Source organism: Magallana gigas, chromosome 9 (assembly GCF_963853765.1).
Source record: "Magallana gigas chromosome 9, xbMagGiga1.1, whole genome shotgun sequence".
Lineage (NCBI taxonomy): Eukaryota > Metazoa > Mollusca > Bivalvia > Ostreida > Ostreidae > Magallana > Magallana gigas.
Genome location: NC_088861.1, coordinates 16,411,789 through 16,435,603, shown reverse-complemented (window position 1 = coordinate 16,435,603; position 23,815 = coordinate 16,411,789). Strand labels below are relative to the sequence as shown.

General features: G+C 31.3%; 1 protein-coding gene across 3 annotated transcripts in view; it reads left to right on the top strand.

The window, feature by feature from the left end:
- LOC136271521 (uncharacterized) overlaps positions 1-23,815 on the top strand; it is a 35,661-nt gene extending 11,846 nt beyond the window's left edge. For all 3 annotated transcript variants that reach the window (XM_066071679.1, XM_066071678.1, XM_066071680.1), the window contains 13 exons: positions 618-734; positions 1,792-1,924; positions 3,411-3,529; positions 6,336-6,365; positions 9,352-9,423; positions 9,579-9,623; positions 9,757-9,807; positions 10,186-10,239; positions 16,657-16,704; positions 17,213-17,251; positions 17,335-17,379; positions 18,015-18,050; positions 19,222-23,815. In XM_066071679.1, the coding sequence (XP_065927751.1) occupies positions 618-734; positions 1,792-1,924; positions 3,411-3,529; positions 6,336-6,365; positions 9,352-9,423; positions 9,579-9,623; positions 9,757-9,807; positions 10,186-10,239; positions 16,657-16,704; positions 17,213-17,251; positions 17,335-17,379; positions 18,015-18,050; positions 19,222-21,326 (2,894 nt within the window). In that variant the 3' untranslated portion in view covers positions 21,327-23,815. The remainder of the gene's footprint in view (positions 1-617; positions 735-1,791; positions 1,925-3,410; positions 3,530-6,335; positions 6,366-9,351; positions 9,424-9,578; positions 9,624-9,756; positions 9,808-10,185; positions 10,240-16,656; positions 16,705-17,212; positions 17,252-17,334; positions 17,380-18,014; positions 18,051-19,221) is intronic.

Here is a 23,815-nt window from a genome sequence, read left to right as displayed (position 1 = left end):
TCAGATATTCTAAATCGAAAACATATATTATAGATGGGCTTTAAGGATTCTTTTTCATTTTTATGAGGTTTATTGTTCAATAATTAATTGGCTTATGCTTGAATGTTTAAAGCAATATGAGCTGTATTTTTGTAAATTTTATTTTGTTGTCAGCGTAAAAATGTTTCTTATAAATCTGATTAAAATGAGTCATAGTTTCTTTTGTTCTAGCTTTTCACACAGAATAAGACTAAGAGACGTTTATAAACCATAAATTTATCTTTTTGTCATTCACTTGTAAATTAAAACATCACATAAAAGGATTTTATACCCTTGACGCATATCATTTTTTCAGGATACCACTCATTTTAATGATGAATTCTAAACAGTTTCATGACTTTTATACATTTTATGACCAAACACGATTTAAATCTCAAAACTTTTTATAACCTAAAGTATACCGCGATTATTGTCGTAATTTGCTGCAAATATATGTTTGAGATATATTTAAAAAATATATAAAATCATACTTTCATGTGATGCCGTATCCCAAATTAAATGTGTTTTTATGTTTTTGTCAGTTATCATATATTGAAGCGTACATGTATATGTAATCATATGCACTTATAATTTTGAAGGGTTCTGTGCAGAATATAACACTGTTGGAGCCCTGGTTCAACAACACATTGGTTTGAAATGCAACGACATGGAGCCGCCATGCCCACAGCATTATAAATCCACTGATGCGTATATGTGTAAGAAGACCGAGTAAACAACATGGCTCAATATTATTTTTTTCTTTAAATACTTAATTTACCAAGTAATAGTAGGATCATATGAAGGAAAATCTTCGTATTGAAAAATGGGCGGAGCGTAGCAAAGCAAAGGGTAGCTCATTCTTCATTACGAAGATTTCTCTTCACATATTCTAAAAATCTTCGAACAGAACCCAAACCAATCAAATTAAAGATCTGAAGAAAATACACCGTTTTTCAGTGTGTCCAGATAATGCCGTGCCTTAATTGACATGTATGAAGCCCGGTGTATATATTTACGTGAAAATCGAACACGCGTATTATTAACGTGGACTTCCAACCAAGTCATGTTAGAATGAATATGATTTAAAGGATATTGGTTTTGATTAAATGTGATATTGATATTGCGTTAAGGTGTTAAATCTATACAGAAGATTGAAAAATACCTTTAATCTGTGCAAGGTAACCAAATACATGTAAAAGCTGTTTTCTCTCTTTAATAAATTTCAATGCGTCGGAAACTATGCCCAAACAGTCTTAAAAACATCAATGGTGTCTAATTTTCATGACAACAACTCCGTTTGCGAATAATGTAATGGATGAACATTATCATGTAAAGAAACATAGGAACGTGACAAAAATGTGCGCAATTTAAAAGTAAAAGAATTGTGTAAATCTTGCTCGAATTCATTGTGATTTTTAAAAATAGTATCTTTCACGAGCAGCTTTCTTCAATGTGTGTCTGTGTGTTGGGGGGTGGGGGGGGGGGGTATACAGAAAGTCACGCGACGAAGAATTTCCGAAACGCCCCTATCAAAGTTTTCACCAATCACAAATTCTTCAGTATTCGAGAAAAAGAAAACTTAACTTTTTCACCACGGAGACTGCATACAGCTAGAATTGGGAATATTTAATTGGATGAATAACTGGGTTATCTTCTAAATATATGCTTTCTGTTTGAATATTAATTTTATTCTACTGCAGTATATTCGGTCGGCTTTAACCCGACTTCATATAAAAAATAATCTTACATTATTTTTCTCATGTTTATTTGTAGACAAAGGTTGCTATGAAATAGTTAAAAGAAGACAAACGACGTCTTCAGATATTGGTTTCGAGCTATCAACAAAATTAACTACAAAAGAAATAATGAATAATTCCAGTCTAAGAAACTCAGTCGAACATTTAAAGTAAGTAGAAAGAAACATGTTTTGAGAGAAAGAGAAAAGATAGTATTAATTTTTTTTTTTCAAATGCAACGTTTATTTAAAAAAAATATGTTGCATATCATATATATATATATATATATATATATATATATATATATATATATATATATATATATATATTTGCATTTTGTCTTTGTGTGAAATGACACTACAAATTAATTTTGTTTCGTATAGTCCAATAAATTCAAATTACGTATCGCTATGACGCAAGCATGTTTTGCATAATTCAAAGAAAAAAAAACAATTACATAAATATGTTCATTCTAATATCTAATCGTATATTCGCTAGAAATTATATAAAAATTACAATTGTAATTCTTAATATTACATTGGCCAGGATAAATATCAGTTAATAATGAATTCGCTGAAATAAGTTTTCTGCACATACTTTCTTCTAGATTTCAGAGAAGTTTTCAATATCTTATGGTACTTCAATCACCAAAGCAGCAATGACAGAATAATAATTTTCTTTTTCTATGAGTTCTTTAGACGTTTTAATGTTTACTTCATTACAGTAGATATATTTCAGTACATGTCCAAAAAATGTTCTTTATTTACTTCAAAAACTAATAATTGTCCGTGCAGCTGTCGTGGGGCACAGAAAGACGTCGATACGAATGACTTGCAGGTGACCTACGACTCAAGTGTTATTGCTGCCGTTCGTAAGACAAACATACATCTTGTGCACGAAAATTTTAAGAAAAAATACGGTGCCTACGGGCATCGCTCGTTATGAGTGCCAACTCGTCTTTAAACACATTTGTACGTGACACCTTACTACTTGTCAAACGTCAGTTTGTCTTACATTGCAATCTCAATCACTTCAACACGATTTAGACGCTACGATCAGCTATGGGAGCTACGACTGGCAAAACCCGTAGAACAATCACCAAATACATACAGTCAGTTGTGACTATGGCATGAGTCAGACATTTTATCGAATAACTAACAAATTCAAAATTCATTAAACGTATTTTAAGGCCTTTCTACTTTGCTATTTAACATTATGTCACGCCAGGTATTGCAATGCCAAAAACACATCTATCCGTCTTATACGGAAAATTATTAATTGTTACGTATTTTAGTTAAATTTCATTCTGGTGTAATTATTTGGCGAAATTCTTTCAATAAACTTTCTGTCTCAATTTGATAATTAAACAAATTTTAGCTTCAAAACCCTAAACTTTCTGTTACAGTTCATGTAAGCAACTGAGAATTTGATCAAATCTTTATTTTACTTAACGTTTTTTAATTTATCACATGACATTACAACAAATGTAGACAAAGCAAAATTTTCTCATAGCCAGTTAATGTATTGATTCAATGTTCTAAATTTACGAAACATTAACCGAATTTGTGTTGATGTATGCAGATACTTTTAAAAGCAATATACATGACCAATATGAATATTTTTGTTTTTTTATTAACACATAGCTTTGTCTTTCAGTGCTGGTATGGTAATCGTTATAACGTTTGCTGTCGTCGTTGTTCTTGTATTTGGTATTGTGACGACATTTATGGCTGTACGGAAAAAAATACACCGACGAAAGAGGAGGTTAAAGAATGGTAATATTTCTGTAACTTTGTGAAATCTCAAAAGCTTCGCTAATATACATTGATGCATAAAAAAATAGTTATTATCAAATTATAAAATAGTGATTCTTGTTAGACTTAGAATGCAAAGATTTATGTTGAAAAATTAAAACGTAGAACAAATACAGATGCCATACATACTCGCAGATTATTACACGTTTAAGAGTGCATCTTCGTCAGAATGAGTCGGTAGAATGTTTGAGCATTGATGTGCACCAGATTGCTTTCCCGCCGATGGTTTGCTATTAGGTGAATATAGCAAATTAGAATTATGAGCATACCGTCCAACGACGAAATTATAAGTGCACGAAATTTTTCTGCTAGAGGGTTATTCAGATATTCTGTGTTTTTTCTTTTATTTTTGCATTTTGACAGTAAATAAAAAATGAATTGAATTTCAATGTTCTTATTGGAACGTTCCAAACAATATTGTTTATACATGTTTTAAACCTGTTGTTTCACTATAACTATTGTGTTACATTAAATATCATATTTGTATGAACTGTATAGTTATACCAAGTATAAACTTAGGAATTATTGAAAATTTGTTGGTATTTTAAAAATAACACTTCTCAAAAATCATATGGCTAGAAGAGTTGACACTTGTGTGAAAGCATTCTCAGGTGGTGTAAATTGTTTTTGCGAAGAAAATCTTTTAAAATCTTCCTAAAAAACAGATCGGCAAATAAAGTTGTAACTTAAGTCAAAACAACCTTATACAAGGGTTGTTAGAAAAGTTCGCGGAAAAGTTCGATTGTGAGCGGACTATTCACATGATACCAGCGAAACTTTCCAGATTTAATTCTGACGTATTTTCTAAGAAATATGTAAAGATTTGTTTGTTTTCAATGCACCATAAAAATATACAGCTTAATTATTTTGATAAGATATGCTTCACGGAGCATGTCAGTTTTTTGATTTTTTTTTATTTTGTACGCATTTTTTCTTATAAAGAAAATGTTCCATTTAAGTGCATAAAAATAAATAATATTTCACATGACATCACAATAACTTATAAAGGTCATTTTGTGAAGGTTTCAATTAAATTGAAATATTTCAGATCGTCTTATCGCTGAATCTTGACAAACAACCTTTGAAATTGAGTCAAAAAATTTGACGTCAATATAATGGACATCTTGGAGCACTGGGCCTTTATTTCATTTTTTGTACACACAAGAAAATTTACGATGAAGACGAAAATGTTTTTAAATGCTGCTATTTTAATAGAACAAAGGTTTACAATTAGAATTACAGAGGTTTATAAATGGAAGAACCGATTTTTTTGCCCTTGCAGCACCCCTCCCCCGTATACAGCCCGGATCTTAGACTTATCGATTTCCCTTTTTTTTCTTATCTAAAGTCGAAAATGCGTGGACAGAGATTTTTTGACCTAAATGATGTACAATATGCTACAAAATACTTTATACAAAAACTTGACAAATAATGGTGTGAACGTGCATTTTATAAATCGGTTAAATGACTTGAAAAGTGCATGGAACTGAAAGATGTTTACTTTTAAAGAGTAATATGTCTGACTTTAAGTGATTTGACGTCACCTAATGTCAAGGAAATATGAAATGGTACTTCGTAAATCTAAATCATGCAAAGTAAAAATCGCTGTATCTTTTGAAAAAATTCAAATTTATATGAATTTTTGCATACTTGTTTTTCATTTGGTAGTCATTTAATAAAACATACGCCATCCCATAAAGTGCACAGTAATTTTGCAGTAAATCACTTCCGTAAATCCGCGAACTTTTCTAAAAACCCTCGTATAGTGTAGTTGCAAGTTGGTCAATAATATAATCGTCGGTAGTAGGTTGGGTCCATATTGGGGGCAGGGGGGTGTCAACTGTTTATATATTCTCATATAGATTGTTTTTATCAATCCTTTGAAATTCACTTAAAAAACTTTAAATTGGGTGAAAGCAACCTCTTATAGTGTAGATTCAAAATTGTCAAAACACGAATTTAGGATGGTGCAACAATAGAAGGGGAGGGGGTTGTCAAATGTTAAGAGTTTACAATTTGGATATAATATACATACATTTATTTATTTAGCATAAAAACCCATTTGCCTTAAAAATAAGAATTATACTGAGAGCAACATTAGTACATGTATTAAAAAAAAATCAAGTTTATCAAAATTATGATATTCGGGGGTAGATGGGGCCACATTAGGGAGGGCATTTTTACAAAGAATCTTTTTTAATTATCTTAATAAACTTAAAAGTCAAAAGTTATTATATATGGTACAACTTAAATGCAAACATCTTAAAAAATAGTTGATTCTTAATTGTTTCGACTATGACCCCTAGACAATACTTCGGCCCTACAAGCAGCTTAAAGTTTGATATATGGTTATGATCTTCCTGAGGAACTGCAATGCTCAATATATTATATGACTTTGATTACATAATCGATTTGAAAATTATTTTACAGAATCTATTCTACTACATTGTCAAGATATTTTATATGGCTATATAAACCTAATTCGCTAACGTTGCTCAGGTGAGCTATGTAGCATATGGGCCTCTTTTTATTATAGAATACAATGTATGCACGTTTACGTAATAAACAATGTACCATTTGTTACAAAAAGCAGAACTTACCTGATCTAGATAAACTCTAGATCTATCAGTCAGCTAGTCACTGAATGGCAAAGCTCTGACATTTAGTAAGACAATATGGTATTTCAATTTTTATTCCGTTGACTAATAAAATTCATTTTTGATGGCTCCAAACTTTATTTAAATAGTACATTGATTATATTTTTCAGAAAAGAAATACGTCATGTTGAAAAGAGAAAGTAAGTGCATTTATTATTAATAATCAAATGCATTTCATTTGGTGAAAGAAAGATAAAGTTGTTTATAAACATTTGGAGTTTAGAATATAGATTACCCTATCACGTGGCATTTTTATAGCGCACTCTACATTAATATGAGATCGAAGTTACTAGGACCAAGAGCTGTTATGGGATGCGTTATAAAATGGCATTTTTTATAGTTTATTTATATTAAATATCTAAGTTATCACGTGGCATTTTTATAGCGCACTCTACATTAATATGAGATCGAAGTTACTAGGACCAAGAGCTGTTATGGGATGCGTTATAAAATGGCATTTTTTATAGTTTATTTATATTAAATATCTAAGTTATCACGTGGCATTTTTATAGCGCACTCTACATTAATATGAGATCGAAGTTACTAGGACCAAGAGCTGTTATGGGATGCGTTATAAAATGGCATTTTTTATAGTTTATTTATATTAAATATCTAAGTTATAGCAAGATGACTTCCACGTTACTATTTTATGTCCTAATCAGATATGGGATTATGGGGTAAGGGTAATTTGTAATGGTAATTGATTGTAATTAATTACAAATTTTGAGGTGATTGAAAGTAATGGGTAATTGGCAAATTTTTCAAGTACATGTAATGGTAATTTTATTCAACTTTTCAAAAGGCATGTAATTCCAATTACGTTTCAATTACTTTCAATTACACACTGACGTACATATGAATATGAAGCTTCCCAGTACCCATTGTTCCCCACACTATCAATGGTAGAAGGTCAAGTTAGGAAGAGTAGTTTAAAAAAAGCATTGATATATTGTTATATATATATATCATACTAAATATTTTTCAAAATGAATTTTTATGTGATTTAATATTTAATTATAAGTGTCCCAAATTTAATTAAGTACATTTATTTGATGATTTGCTTTATATCTTTTTTAATATCATTTCCCTTCTTATTAGGATAATTAGTGTGTCAATTATCATTGAATTAGTTTAAAAAATCAGTGTTCAATTCATAAAAAAAATCAGTGTTTTCTAAATTATATAAACTATTAAGTCATGCTTTTTAATTGATAGCCTAAAATACATAGAGCTAAAATGCATGGCTTCAAATGGGTTTTAGTTTTTTATGCCTAACATATGTCCACAGGGTATGTTCCCTTATTGCAAACAATTGATAATTACATGTTGGTACAGAACAACAGGTGTGAATTGTGTTTTGATAACAATTAAAGTCTGCCCTCTACCTGAGATTTACCTGTATTTGGTATTGTATTTATAAAGAAAAAATAGTGGATAAAAATGCAAAGGAGAAAGTTTTCATATAATAGTTTTGCATGCAGGAAATACGTTAGTTTATTACATACTTAGTAACAAATACATGTTTTTTTTGCATGTGTGATACAGATGACATCCCAAAACTCATATCGGCCTTGGAGCTGATACAGGTTATCAGCCCTAGGGCTGATACGGATCCGTATCACACTCCGTGCGGAACTCCTCTGCCTTTTTCCGTTTCTGCATGTTAACAGACCAAAAATTAAACATTTCGTACAGTCGACATTTTAAAATGCAGTTGAAAACTTATTTTAGAGCAGTTAATTTCAAAACACGAAGAAATTCTGGTTCTTTAGCTGCATGTTTGGTAAAACAGTAAGATCTCATATTTTCATTTAAGACATGTACAGACTATTTTCAAATAATATTTAAAAACAATTTGTTCAAGTTGATGCTGTTTAAAATTTTTATTACTAAGTATGTAATAAATATAATAATAAATACCCTTTTCCAAATCACATATTTTCGGCCTTCGTGCTGATATTGGAGTCTCAGGTTGATACTGGTTGTGATATGGAAAAGGTTATGCATTATGATCTATTGACATGATAGGTGTAGGTCAGGGGATATGACTTTCAAATGTTTATTGAATATCAAGGTGATATGGGACACCTTCATATTGTGACTACCGGTACCTGCCTTTTGAAATAAACACTAAAACCAACTCTATATTTTTTCTTTCCAAAAATTGTTTATTATCAGAATAGTTAGCAAATTATCAAACAGTGAAAGTATTTTGATTATGACAAAAATGTATTCACATTATAGACATACCTCCTTAAAATGTTTATGTGGTGTAGATACATCATAGTTTCATAAAATTTTTATGAATTTCAAAATGTAATTAGTAATTTAATTAATTACATCTGCAAAATTCGTAATTTAATTAATTACATTTGAGAACTCTTGCAATGGTAATGGTAATTTAATTGAAGAATTTAAGGAAGTAATTGTAATTTAATTAATTACCTTCCATTGTAATTGACCCCATCCCTGGATGTGACATGGGATTTTTTTAAAATCCGGCTTGTGTAATTATATTCGGTAACATGACCGACGCATTACCTACTTTTCCCAACATGTTAACTACTTAATAAAGAACCGTTTTCCGAAAAAGTGTTTTTTATTTGTGATAGTTGCCCTTTGAAACTACTTTAAATTAGAGTATTTTATGACGTCAATTGTTGTGTCTTGAGCAAAATAAAATGGAACCGTCAATCTTGGCTCAAACCTCTGAAGGAGGAAGAGACAAAAACGTTAAAAATTAAATACTCTAGCTACAAAACATTGGAAGTTAAACAAGGAACCATATTTTGAGACAAAGCTTCATGTACAAATTCAACGAAGACACCAATAACCCCTATTCTTATTCCTATTTTTAAAGATCGTTAAGTCTAAAGCTGCGCAGTGTTAAGTGATAAAGCAGTATTATTGTGTATTTGTGTTTAGAATACAAAACAATACGTTCAACCTTATATCTATTGTTTAAGTATCTTTTGACAGCAGTTTTGGTCAGTGTTTGGCTTAAACAAGTGAAGTAAAAAAAAAGTTTACATTTTTGGTTCACATATGTACAAGATGGCCAACATCTCCCTTAATACAGTGCATTTTATAAGCAATATATATTTAACTGAAACTTGTTATTTATAGGGGACAAAGAACATGCAAACCTAAATGAATCGTCGTATTGGACACCAGATGAAAGTACAGATATCATTTTGGGTAAGCTTTAGGTACATTTATGAACCTGAAACATTTTTAACAGTGCAAATATTGCATGATTACATATATATTTAAATCATTACAATATAATGAATCAGATATAAAGAATAGTTTTTCTTAACCTTGGTTAATCTCCACATATTTAATCATTGTAGAAGATGATGAAGAACATAAACAGACGACTTCCTCTCCAAAACAAAGTATTTACATTATTAAATATGTTAACAGTATTTCAAATTGTCTTTTATGAGTTATAAATACTTGAATATACAGTGTTTCATGTTAGAAAAGAAAACTGAATGCTAATCCTCTTTGACAATATCGTTCCTTTAGAAGAACAAATCGAAATACTTAATAGTGAGCCGGCTGGCTTGCCATCAAAAGGTAAGTTACGATTATAGTACATAGGCAACGTAATATATCAAGAGGACAAAACCATCATTCTTGACAAACGTGATATGTTTGCGCTTTTTCACATTCATTTTGGTGAAAGTTTTTTTTCTATTTATTCAACAATGTTCATGTTTAATTACTGTAGTATGTCCTCATGTAATATTCATTTTCAATATAAATCTGCTAACTAGTACAGCAGCACTAGATTGCTGACAATCTGTATATTTATTATAAATGCTTTCAGTTGAGCTGTACTTGATAACTATTAACCTTATACAGAATATGAAGTTGGTAAAAAAAAAACAGAAACAAAACAAAACTATTTCAATCTTTATGCAATTTCAGATGAATGCAATTTCTTTTTTTCAGAACCTGATACAGACACATTACCTGCTGAAACGTCGGATAATTCAACAGAAGAAAGTAAGTTGAGAAAATATTTTGTATTTTCTGACAACATTATCAATGCACATGACATAAATACGCTTTCTAAAAGCATCAGTTGTTTCTGTACTGTATATAGAACAAGAAGCCCACAAGCCTTGACGGCCACCTGAGTACATGTACTTTAGCCCTTAGATCGACATATCAGAGAGTCTCATGTTTGCATTTTTAACTATAATTTTAATTCTAGACCAAAATCCGACACTCCTCTGACTGTATCCCCGCTTTTATAATTCGAAAGTTGCACAAAATATTCATTGATGACAATGGAGGGGGTAGGGGGTCAAGAGTCGGGGGAATTTATTATCTATATCTTAGGTTCAGAATCGAAGCCAAAAATTGTAAACTATTGGTAATAAGAGACCTGATGGCCCTTAATGGCCAACCTTTTATAATAAATACAAACATAATGCATATCGCTTATTTCTTTAAGCATACAATGTACACGATATTAAAGTAGATTTCCTATAATAGAACATATATCAAATTCAATATTGTTACATGTCAGTGACATTCCACCATGTAGTTTTCAAGATGTAAAAATTGTTAATGGATGACACACAGCAATTACCTTAAGTAAAAATAAATGTTCAATACATGGCGATATTTATCATCTCCCCTCCTCAATAAAACAAACTTTTGGCCCATGGCCTGGGCAGTGAATTTCACAATTCAACATCAGGACATTATTAACATTATAACTTCATCTACCAAGACTGTGACAGTACAGAAGGAAACACTATTACCTCAATACATGTTCAATATGTGCCTATGTTGGCGCCGCCCTAAGGTCTGAACCCTGAATTTCACAATTTAGGTAGAGGACTTTGTGGACAAATAACCATGTATTTAGTTTTTTAGCTTAAATGAGATTAAAGCTCAAGTGAGCATTTCTGATCACATTTTGTCTGTCGTCCGTCTGTCCGTCCGTCTGTCTGTCCGTCTGTCCGTTAACTTTTTACATTTTAAACATTTTCTCAAGAACTACTTGGCCAATATAAAGCAAACTTGTCACAAATCACCCTTAGGCGAAGGAAAATCAAAGTTGTGAAAATTAAGGGCCACGCCCTTTTTCAAGAGGTAATTAGAAACATTGGAAAATTTTGAGAAATTAAAAAAAATCTTCTTTACATGAACTAATCAGCCAGGAAAGCTGAAACTTGTGTAAAGGCATACTAAAGTAGTGAAGATTTATAGTTGTGAAAATTATGATCGCCGGGGAGTAGGGTGGGGCTACAATGGGGGAGTCGAAGTTTTACATAAGTATATATTAAGTAAATCTTTAAACATCTTCTCAAAATTTATCAGCCAGGAAAGCTGAAACTTGTGTGGAAGCATTATCAGGTAGTGTAGAATCAAAGTTATAAAAATCATGATCCCCTGGGGTAGGGTGGGCCACAATGTGAGAGGGGGGGTTGAAGTTTTACATAGGAATAAATAGAGTAAATCTTTAAAAATCTTCCTCTCGGAAACTAATCAGCCAGATGATTATTTATAATTTGTTCTTTGGCCTTACAAAAAGTTCAGAGTTTGATGTAGGTCTATATTCCATATAGAAACAATTGTTAAGGATCGTTTTGAGAACTACAGTACTCAACATGTGATATGATTTATTTATAAAATCATCGTGTTAAAAAAGGGGACTTATGATTATAAACATAAGAATATCCAGAGGGAAAATGGATTGTATTTATACAGGATCTACATGTACTATTGCACATTGTCCAGATAGTTTGTATCGTGACTCCATTAACGAGCAAGTTCGATACATTAAATTATCCGGATATCCGGATTTCTTTTATTCTCTCCATAAATCTGACTTTTATACAGACAATTTTAGTTTAGTATTCTACTGCTAGTATAGCCATCAGTTACACAACTGCATGCTTGGCGTAGTGGATCCACAGAGCACTACCACTTGAATACATTTTGGTATAGAGTTCGAGCCAATCGATGCACCGATATTTTTTTTAAACTCAAAGGACATACACAGGGCGAAAAACAATCTTTAAGCAAGTCCTTAAAGGTGGCTTAAGGATGGCGTAAAGGTGGCTTAAAGGATTTACAATCTTTAAGCCACCTTTAAGTCACCTTTAAGCTGAGCTTATAGCTCCTTAATGTCCAAACTTCTTTAAGTCACCTTTAAGCTATATTTAAGCCACCTTTAAGCATCTTTAAGTGGCAATTACGCTCCCTTTAAGTTGTCTTTAAACCATCTTTAAGTTCCCTTTAAGTCAGGTTTGATCAAACCGAACAATAAAAACATATATTAAATGCAAAAGCTCTTTTAAAGGGATAGGAAGGGGTGATAATATAATTTCCAAGGAAGGGGGGGGGGGGGCAGTGTTCCAGGCGGTTTTAATTGTCGCTCCATTAATCATCATCAACACCGCTCCGATGGACACAGATTGCCGTTATAAAATTCTTTATAATATTTTTTTGTTTCAAAATTATTGTAGTGGTGAGTGCAGTGAGTGCAGTCTCTGTATCTTAATCAATGCATGATTTAATTAAATAATCGGTTTAAGGTTTGTATTTTTTTTATTCAATTTTAATTATTTCTAGGTCTAATTCTAGATCTGCTACATACATGTTAACGATGAAAAGACTCTCAACTGCCTTTATTATATCGGGCAGGATATTACTGCTTTGTTTGTCTAGACATAGTTTTGTTCGTTTGTGTATATCTAATTGAAGTCTATTGTTTGTCCAACTTAAGAAAACCCCTGGAACTAACACAGAATATACAAGATATACACAACAATTGTGTCGTGTGCCCATGTGCACGTTTGTGTATATCTAATTAAAGTCTATTGTTTGTCCAACTTAAGAAAACCCCTGGAACTAACACAGAATATACAAGATATACACAACAGGTGTGTCGTGTGCCCAGGTGCATGTCAGGGTTTCTAAAGGCGTTGAAATCTTAGTATGTACTTGTATACGATAAGTCTAGTGAATAAATGTTTATTAACATTAGTAATTCATTTTCAAAGTATTATGTCCTAACTCTGGGTTTCAAAAATGTTACGTCTACAAATTAAAGATACATGTATGTAAGGGTAACATTTTGAGGCTAATTAATTAATGTACGGGTGATCATAAATAGGAGTTAATAAATTATTTTAATATATGTATAAGGGTAAATATGTCACATACCCGGCCTGGTACATCATACAATTGTATGTACAAGTATATGTTTACATCATTTGCAATTGTTACATGCAGTAAATACGTCACCGGTAATTGGTAATATTGTTTGTTATGGAACTGATAGTTTAAAAATCATGTATACAATTAAATATTTAAACATACTGGAACGACGCCGTGATCATGAAAACCGGGAAATTGCGTAAAACAAATACCCTAATAGTTTCAATGCTTTTTAATAAAAGAAATGATTTCATTTTCTTTCTTGCATTTTTATAGCTATAAATTAGATGAACGTATATTTACTCGGTTTAAATTTATCAACTGAGAAGGCCTACTAGTGAGCCTAACGGTTTCCATTTAGGTATAATTTTTTTTTTCAATACCAAGTTCCGTATTTAATTCTAAGTACATGCATGCATGCATGTAATTTATAAATTAGATATAATTGATTGTTACAAACTGAATGGTTTGTCAACATCTTTTAAAGTAATAAATACACATTCAATACAATGATTCAATATCCACTGATATATAGGATATAAAAACCACATAAACCACGTAAGTGGCGCAGAGGATGTGAGGTGATTCTAGTAAACAAATGGTCCCGGGTTCAATTCTCACCATGGGTGTTTTGATTTTTTTTTTTCATTTTATTTTCTAGAACAAAAACCGTTTTTAATACCTTTTCTATCATAAAGGTAATGCACTTTATTGGAAAATTAAGCATAATACTGAATTATTTTTTTTAATGGCTTAAAGGTGGCTTAAACGTAGCTTAAAGGTGGCTTAAAGAAGTTTGGAAATTAAAGACCTGTAAGTGGTCCTTAAAGGTGGCTTAAAGAAGTTTGGACATTAAAGACCTGTACATGTAAGTGCTCCTTAAAGGTGGCTTAAAGATAGTCTTTAAGCTGCCTTAAAGCCATCTTTACGCTTTCTTTAAGCCACCTTTAAGCAACTCATATAGCTTAAAGGTGGCTTAAAGATTGTCTTTAAGCTACCTTTAAGAACCTTTAAGCTATCTTCAAGGAGGACTTGAAGATGGTAATTCATCCTGTGATATCGCATGTTGTTTCAATTTCGGAATTTTTGAAATAAAATCACTCTATACTCAATTTAAATGAAGTTTATTATCGTTTTCATAAAATATTCTGCCCAATTCGTGAATTTAAAAGTGATGAAATTCAAATGTCGCGATATGCATATTTTCTTTCTTGATCTACCCGCCATGGTGTGTGACGTCATATGAGACCCCGAGCGAGAAGGTGTTGTTAGCTATCTTTGTAACTTGATTAGAGTTAAACGACAATTAAACTAATTATCACCTATTCAATTGCCGATAACGGGAGGTAATGGTGTTTTGTGCCTCCTGCGGGTGTTCTAGCCGTCAAAAATTGGGATTTGGACTGTGTTTTTTTTTTTAAGTTTCCTTTACGAAAGTATCCGGGAATCTTGCGACAAATAAGGGCCTATCTGTCAACGAGAGGACTTATAAATAGACATTCAATACATATATTATTACTTATATGGTATATTTTTGTGTAATTATAGTTTCATGAATAAATCGTGTTTATTTTGCAAAGAGAAGAAAAAGAAGTTTATGCACATGGGCCTGTATACAAAACGCAAGTTCATCGGAGACAAATAACAAGAGGGGACGCCATTTTGGATACCACCTCGCTTCATAAGCAATTTTCTTATTGTTATTGTTAAATTATACGTTCATGTATGCGTCGGTTTTGTATAAATGATTTCTTCATTCATAGCTCACCCCTGCAGAAATCATAATCTAAGTACGGTATAGGTGAGATTTCCGTGAGTTTTATTTTTTTGTGGGAGAAGTCAAGATTCGAGTTGACGATATTGAATCTTTACGCGAGAAATAGACAAAGTTTGTTGATATACATTTATACGAAAATGGATTAAAAAAAATACGGAGATGCAATCTTACCGAAAAAAACAATAATTAGGGAAAACGTTCTTGCCTGCTTTTGTTATCACGTGTAAAATGGAGTAATCAACCTTATAAAGTTGTGACCAGTAACGGCTGAAGAAACAAACTTCTTGTGCACCACAGTTTTACAATAATGAACATTCTGAGTCGTTAGGAACTCCAAAAAACAAAGCTGTTATAGAATAAACACCTTTAGCCGATTTATTTGAGCTATAATCCTTACTAAGTTGTGTTTACAATGTTTACACGTCGATCAATTTGATCGTTATTGCCGACTTCATTGTCGCTTCTTCGGTAATTAATATCATAGTTTTTATCTGTACTGGTGGCTCAAACATGTACGACTGAATAATAAGATTCTTTTGATTTAGTCAGCATATATAAAAAAAACAACGTACATGGTGAATAAATGTCAAAATTTAAAGAAGATAATGCTAATCCTACAATCAGCTGTTCGAAGAAGGTCGCATGTGACGTCACTGTACCACGTGACCCGCTATCTAATTAACGAGTTTTTAAACGATCGGGGCTATAATTTAAATTTATATTATGGCTAATTACCGCTTTTATACCGTTAACAAACTGTTAGATGTAATTATTAGACAGACAAGGAAGCCCAAAAATGTAAAATGTCCCATACTTTAGAAACATGTGTCTTTCAACTTGTTTCTTTATTTACAATAACTTTGTAAAATGCATTGATCCTCTCTAAAAAATCATTTTATATCAATTTATTTATAAATTCTGAAAGAAAATATCATTCGTATGATGAAAAGAATACTTTGAGGCTGAGGATCGGAGAACTTTAAGCTGATTTTATTATACCTATTTTTCCTCAGGTGAGCGATGTGCCCCATGGGCCTCTTGTTCACAAAAACGTATGTGAGTAAAAAAGATTTTCTAAGATTTGTTACATTTTCAGTATATGGCTATATTGAACCCGCACATGGCCTGCATCCCTGTCCCAGGGTCATAAATATCACAATTTAGGTAGAATGATTCGTGAATATCATAACCATGCATTTAGTTTTTTCTCAAACATGCATGGGACTAGAGAAGATTTTCTATGATCTAATACAATTTTTACATGTGGTTCACAATTTTGTTAGAGTGGTTCATGAACATCAAAACAATACACTTAGATTTTTGTGTGTGTGTGTTGGCCTTTTAGTGCATATTTGGCCCCGCCTATAAGGGGATTCACAGGATTTGATTACGTGACCAACAAAGTACAAATTAACTAAGTTAGCTTTATTACTTGCTGTTTATGTTTTCAATATTAATTTTTTTAGGTGATGCAGATGACGAAAATAGTGATACAGAAAATAGGAAGAAAAAAGGTTAATTGACTAGATTTTGTTCAGAAAAGTTCAAGGTTTTAATTGAGTTTGAAATGAATATGCGTTGTTAATAATCAATGAATATGCATTTTATTAAATTTTTAAGATGCTTTGTCTAGTAAGGAAATATCAATTTCATTTGGTCGCTAAATGTTTATCAGCTTTATTTGTTTGTGTAATGATTGTTAATTTTTAAGGTATGTCTATATCAAACACAAAATGTAATAATTGTGTGTACATATTTAGATAATCATTACGCCATAGAACATTGTTTTTTATTTTATTATTTTTATTTTTCGTTTTTGTTTTTGTTTTTGTTTTTGTTTTTTTTTTTGCTGTTGTTGTTATCGTTCTTTTCTCTTTTCTTTAAATTTTAATTTGCATGAATATTCTTTTATTATCTTAAATTTCTAGAACAATTTTTTTTTCCTTCAATGCATAATGAAATGTAACATGTTACACAAAATTTCTCTTCGTTTGCATTTGTGGTGTTTTTGTTCTTTTTTAGAAAAAGGAAAAGAATGTAATATAGAAGAATACAAAGAAGGTAACAGCTTTGGTTTTTATTGTATTAAATTTTGATATATTGGAAAGCTGATAAAAAAAATCAATCCGTTTTTTCTTTAATAGAAATGGAAAAAGCTAATAGCTTAAGAGATACAGTGGCTGTAAAAGGTAAATACAAACAGTAACATTTAAAGGGCATGGTCACGATTTTGGCCAAATTTTATTTTTCTGTTTTTATTATTTAAAATGCAATAGGAATGCAATTCTAATGATCAAATAATATTTGGGAGTCAGTCGTAGGGTTATAAGCAAGATACAGGGCTTACAATTCTTTTTCATGTACACAAGGGTCGTGCCCGGTTTTTTGTTTACATAGGTTCAATATACCAGGCAAAACCCTTTTTCAAGCTGATTTGTCTATCGTCTTATTTCTTTTAAGCATAAATAAACAGTTCCTAACGTTTAACACATGCATTTTGTGTCTAAAACAGTATTTTGCACTTCAACATTCAAAATGTACACAATAGCTTTGTTTATATAGCAAGGAAATTTAAGCTCTGTAACTTGCATATATATAACGCAGCGAATAATACTCAGATTTTGGTTGCCTATTACAAATGCCGTACTAAAGCATTGTAAACATTAAAATCGGAAAAATGAAAATGAAAAATCGTGACCAAGCCCCTATAAGCTTCAAGTTGTTTTTACTACATTGACATTGTAATAAATACACGAAGATATGTTCTCATGAAACGGTCGAAAATCGACTATCCAAAATAAATCATAATAATTTTCATTTGTAGATACGGAAATGGCTGCAAATTTTGAGCGAAAAAGGGGTAATCAAACTACTGTTTAAAGTAATGTTGTCGATAAATTTGCACTTTATTCTTTACACAAATATGTCATATATCAAAGCTGTATATGTTGTATTTAATGTATATTTTCAAAGATGTTTTTTAATCAAGCTATTAATGTTATTAACGTTCTGCAAATTATACAATTTAATTCATACCCTTTACAAGTATTCAAACTATTTTTATTTCATTCCGGTCGATTAGTAAATAAATTAAATTGAAATCCAAAGCAATAATTTAAATGCGCTTGAATTATTTAGTGGAAATTACAAAAAAGTTTTAACTTATGTAGATTATCACACTGACAAAGTTTGGGTCTGGTAAAGTCAGCGTTAAAAACAGCATATATGCCTTTAAAATGAATAACTTTACAGAATGTCAACCTAACTTTTGAGCTTACTTTTTGTAAGTGCCGTTTAACTTGCCAGTTTTATACAGGAACAAACTTATATTTTTTAAAAGTTAGTCATTTATTGCAGTTTAGTTCAAAGAATCACAAATAAACATGTTAAACTCAATGTACATACATGTATAATTACTTTCAAGGAAACATAAGCATCGGTCATATTTAGTTTGCTTTTAAGACTAGGATAAATATCAGTTTATCATTCTTTTAGTAAAAACATAAGTAAGGCGATCATAAGATACGACTAGAATAATAAACCGGACAGTCAAGTAATAAACTTATGAAAAAGGTGTAACTTATTCCTTAGTATGCTTTGTTAAATGTACACGAGCCCCTGGTTGGCAATATGTTCAATTCTGCAAACCTTTTAGAGTATATGTATGATATCCCTGTATATATTGCTATATTTTAAGACTTGTTTATCATTTTTTGTATTGAATGATTGATATAAAACAGCGATGTATTATCATTCCTGGTTTTTTAACTGGTGGCAATGAACTATTTATAATTACTATAAAAGCACTCAAAAGAAATTAATATTTTCTCTTAGGACCTTTTATTCCGTTCTTAATTTCCTTTTAACGAAAATTTAGTTTTTATTAGTTATTTATTACTATTTCAAAGCTTTAATGCTGATAACTGTTTAGTGTCAAGTAATTTATGCAATATTTATGCAATATTTTAATTTTTTCTGTCACTTCTAAAGTATAGTTGTTTCTTTCGTTACATTAAAACCCTTTTTTGCAGAGGACGCATACAATTTCATCCAAGCTTACGAAGATGTAATTAAATGTTTTGTGAAAACAGGATTGCTTAAGAAATGTCAAAGTTCACTTAAAAAAAATGGTATTACAATTCTGAGTGGACAACAAGGATCTGGCAAAACATTATCTGCAGTCTATATTATGTCCAAAATCAGACGATATAAACAATGGACAAAAATAAAATTAACATCATGGGTAGATCTTTTTACAACAAAAGTAGAGCCAAAAACTTTGGTTTATATTGACAATCTTTTTGACGGATACATGTATATGTATCCAGAAGAATTGCGAAAATGGTGGCATTCTCTTTGTTATTTTTACTTTGTAATGATTCGAAGTAAAAGGGATATCCATCTTTTGATAACAGTTAAAGATGACGCAATGAAAGAAGCGTGTGAGCAAATAAAAACAAACATAGATGAAAACTTTTTTTATTTGAAAGCAGATGATTTTCCTTTAACAGACGAAGAAAGAAAACAGATCTTATATTCACAATTCAAACTTGCTGAAAAATTGAAAGGAATAAAATGTCCTGAGATTGTTTCAACATATGCAGATATTAAAGAGAAAATTAAATCTTGTGCGATTGGTTTCCCATTGTGTGCTCATCTATATGCACTTGAAACGGAAAGAGTTTACAGAACTAAATCTATTTTTACCGATCCAGTATCCTACGTAATACACCACTTTGAAAGGGAAATAGAGAAAGATAAAAGCGCAAGTGTAAAAACTCTTTTTCTTTTTTTACTGTTTTATACAAGCCCTAGTAGCTTCAAGCCAAGCAAAAGATTGGACCTTAGATATGGCAATGACATACGGGACTATTTGAGAGACACTAGAGTGGTTCCAGAAAATCTTGTAAAAGAGATGGAGCCACTGAATTTTGAAAAGCTACACACGGTAGCCGAAAGTTTAAAATATACCATATTAGTAAAGCAATCTATGATGTTTGAGTTTAAACATCAGATATATCTGGATGGAGCGAGTGACTATTTTCTAAGGAAGAATCCTGAGGTTGCTGTTCGCAATTTTCCTTTGACAATTATTCGTTCATATGATTTTCCAGATGCCTCTACAAGTGTTTGGGATAATTTGATTAATCGCTTCAAAAGAGAATTGCAAGAAAATATAAATCTTCAAGAAACAAAAATGGATATCAAATCTTGCCATAACATGATACCTGAAGTACTAAGTTGTAAAATATTTGACAGAGAACAGTTTGAAATCAAATTTAGAGAAAAAATGGATGCATGTGGTGCTCTAAATTGCTTGCTTTCAAACAAAAAGCTGCGCTTTCCGTTCTGGGCAAGCAGGTTTGGTCGAAACAAATTATCACAGACGGCGTTTAATTCTATCGAGGAACACTCAGATTATCAGCTTTACCAAAGTTATTTTGGTGAATGTTGCGGAAAAGAGAAAAAATACTATTTTGATTCCAATGCAGATTTGGATCTTAAGCGATTAAAAGAAATAGTATGGAACTTTAAAACTGCAGATGGAAAATCAATTTTGCACCTTGTACTCTGCTCTGATAGATCAGACTACGAGGCACACTTAGTTCTTGTGAGGTTGTTAAAAGATATTTCGGGGCAGAATGCCTTACTGATTAATGACCTTTTAAACTGTGCATTTGAACAGCTGGGTAGCAGTAGATTATTATGCATGCTAGAACTACTCCGAAAGCAAGATGAATTGTTAACTAGGCAGAAACCTACGGATGTTTCAAATGTAGTTGCTTCGTTAAAACTTAGTCAAGATAATGACATTCATTCGGAACTTGAATTTCTTGTTCGTATTTGTATTGTTTTAGCGAATTGTGAAAAACCAACAACAAAAACTAATACCGAGTATAATTCCATAGATATAAGGTTCCGTCATGTACGAAATTTACTTGATGGAAATGTGATCACACAACCTAAAATGACAAAGCATATAAATAATTGCCTGGCAGAATGTTCGACGCCATCATTGCCTTGCCCAGAAACAAAAAACATACCATTTACCAATAGAATGAGTGATGAGCTGAAACGGGCGATATATGACTCTGTTCAAGTGCTTTCGAGAAGAAGCAGCCTGCAAAAAAAATGATCAGAAAAATCATTCTGCTTACAACAATAACGTATATGAAAATGATATAAAAATGGAAAGTTGAACTATTTAGAAATCAGCCGGGTTTGATGTTTTGACATGAACAGCGTAATAGCATCACATATCAATTTATATAGTAATAAATATTTATATCGATACAATGCTATAAAGTTGTAAGCAATGTGCTACGGTTATATATGTACGCGGGTTGTGCCACGCTTGCGTAGACAAGTGGCATTATTCAGTAAATTAGAAAAATGAGAGCATACTCGTTCATTAATTCGACATGCAGCGCAATTCAAAATCTGAAATATAAAACTCAACACAAAGAAATGAAAATCTCCAGGATGTGTAATCTTCGAAAAATAAAATGCTATTATCTACCGAATAAATAATGAAACGATAGGTTATAACGAAATGTTAAAATGTTTTATAACGCATTTTGTGAAAACTTGAAGTGTGAACTCGTAGCATATGTAAAAGGACGAGGTCAGCGCTTATGATGGCGCACCGATATTTTTTTTAATTTTGTAAAGACTTTGATACAAAACTAAGCAGCGTTAGAAATGCAATTGTGCATACGCAGTCTAGCAACCTTGAAAACAGTCGGTCGAGTATGATGACATCAGGTGAATAAGAAACCCCGACCGAAGAAATAGATGACAGAATGCTGAACGACACATTTTGGGAAGACGGACGTTAGGCCACGAGTATCGTTTGTTCTAATAGTTAGGGTAAATTAGTAAACAAAACTAGAAATACGTAGTGAATGTGCACTAAGGATACCTGTTTTAAGAAAATAAACAGGTATCCTGAAAATTAAAGAAAATATTATTTTCTAGGAATTTTTTTTTTTTTTGAAGTTTGAACGTATATGTTATCGTTAACGATGTGAAGGCCTTAACAACTACGTAAAGGATGGACATTTTCAAAGTCGTACATTGCACCGCCAGGCAAAACCCGCTGATACAAATCTTTTTGTTTCTCAAAAAATATCTTAAGCACGCATTTTAATATTTGGGTACTGTTTGTCAAAGATCCAAATAAAGTTGTCTGACGAAATAACAGAGAACAGAATTTAATTATTCCCTCAGGTAACGCAATTTTGGGAGAACCCTCGTAGTTTGACATTGTCGCTGAGGTATCCAGTATGGCTTTTTATCGGTTATGATAATAAGTGTGTGTATGATACGAAAAAGTGATTAGTTGTTTAAGCAGATGTACCATTAGATAGATAACACTGTGTGTTTTACATATATAATGAATTGCTCTTGTTGTAAATAACTTGTATTTAAAGCATACTGTGAGAAATCTTTTATTAAGTTTAATATGCTACATGTACGTTAAATAAATCCCATAACCGTAACATTACTTTTAAAATTTTACAATTAGAAGTCATTTTCATTATATATATGTCAAGGATTTGATTTTTTTTGTGATAAGTTACTTTCTACCATCTTATGTGACGAAAATAATGTCAATCATTACACGTTGTTTTTGATATCATCATGCTTTTATGTATATTTATGACATTAATAAAGATTTTTTTGGGTTAAGATTTTAAAATGTTATCAAATACTACAAGTCGCACGCGCATTTAAAATGTCACAAGCAGATTTTAAAACTTTAAGAATAGAATATGGCATATTTATTATACAAATCCAATGTCTGGATAAAATGCCACAATTAACTGCTAAACCAACTTGTTATGGGGTTATTCACAAGTATGTACTAAACATGGCACACTTTCACTTTTACAAATAAGTTGGGATTGTTGTTAATTACTGATAGATATTGATACTGGCTTTTTGTGTCCATAAGATTTTTTAAAGTCCCTTTAATGTCTTGGGGTAACTTTTCAATCAAAGAATTTTGAAAAGCCAGTTTCAACCACTGCAAATATATTTAATAAAACTTGTAGTGGCATGGTTTATAAGGATAATTCAAATGGTAATTTGAGCAACACTGTGGCACAGTAACTGTTGGTCTTTGTTATTTGTAAACATAAATTGTCTGAGTACATGAACTAGTTTAAATCAAATATTAAATTATACATTCAGTAAAAATGTTGATATCAGCATTTGAGTATTATAACGTCATTTTATAGACATGTCAGTTTTTGTATCCCATATAATACTTGTACGTATCATGTCGTATCAAGCCTTGACAATTAAACTTTTGAATTTTTTTTTTATCCTGCATTGATTAAATGGCAGTCTCTAAGATATATTTGTAACATGGTCTGTAAATGACCCGATATGGTTACTACACGATCCGTAATTTCCATTATGGAGGAAAGAGTTTTGCTTTACTTTTTTTTTTACAGTGTCGGAGATTATAATGTTTTGTTCCTTACGCTTACTTTAATGTGTTTGTACCTGTTTGGAGATTTTAACATTGTGAAGATGCCACAGTATAGTGTGTAAAGTATATTCCATAATATAGTATTTTATATTGCATTTTATAAAAAATGTTTTTGTGTGAATTGA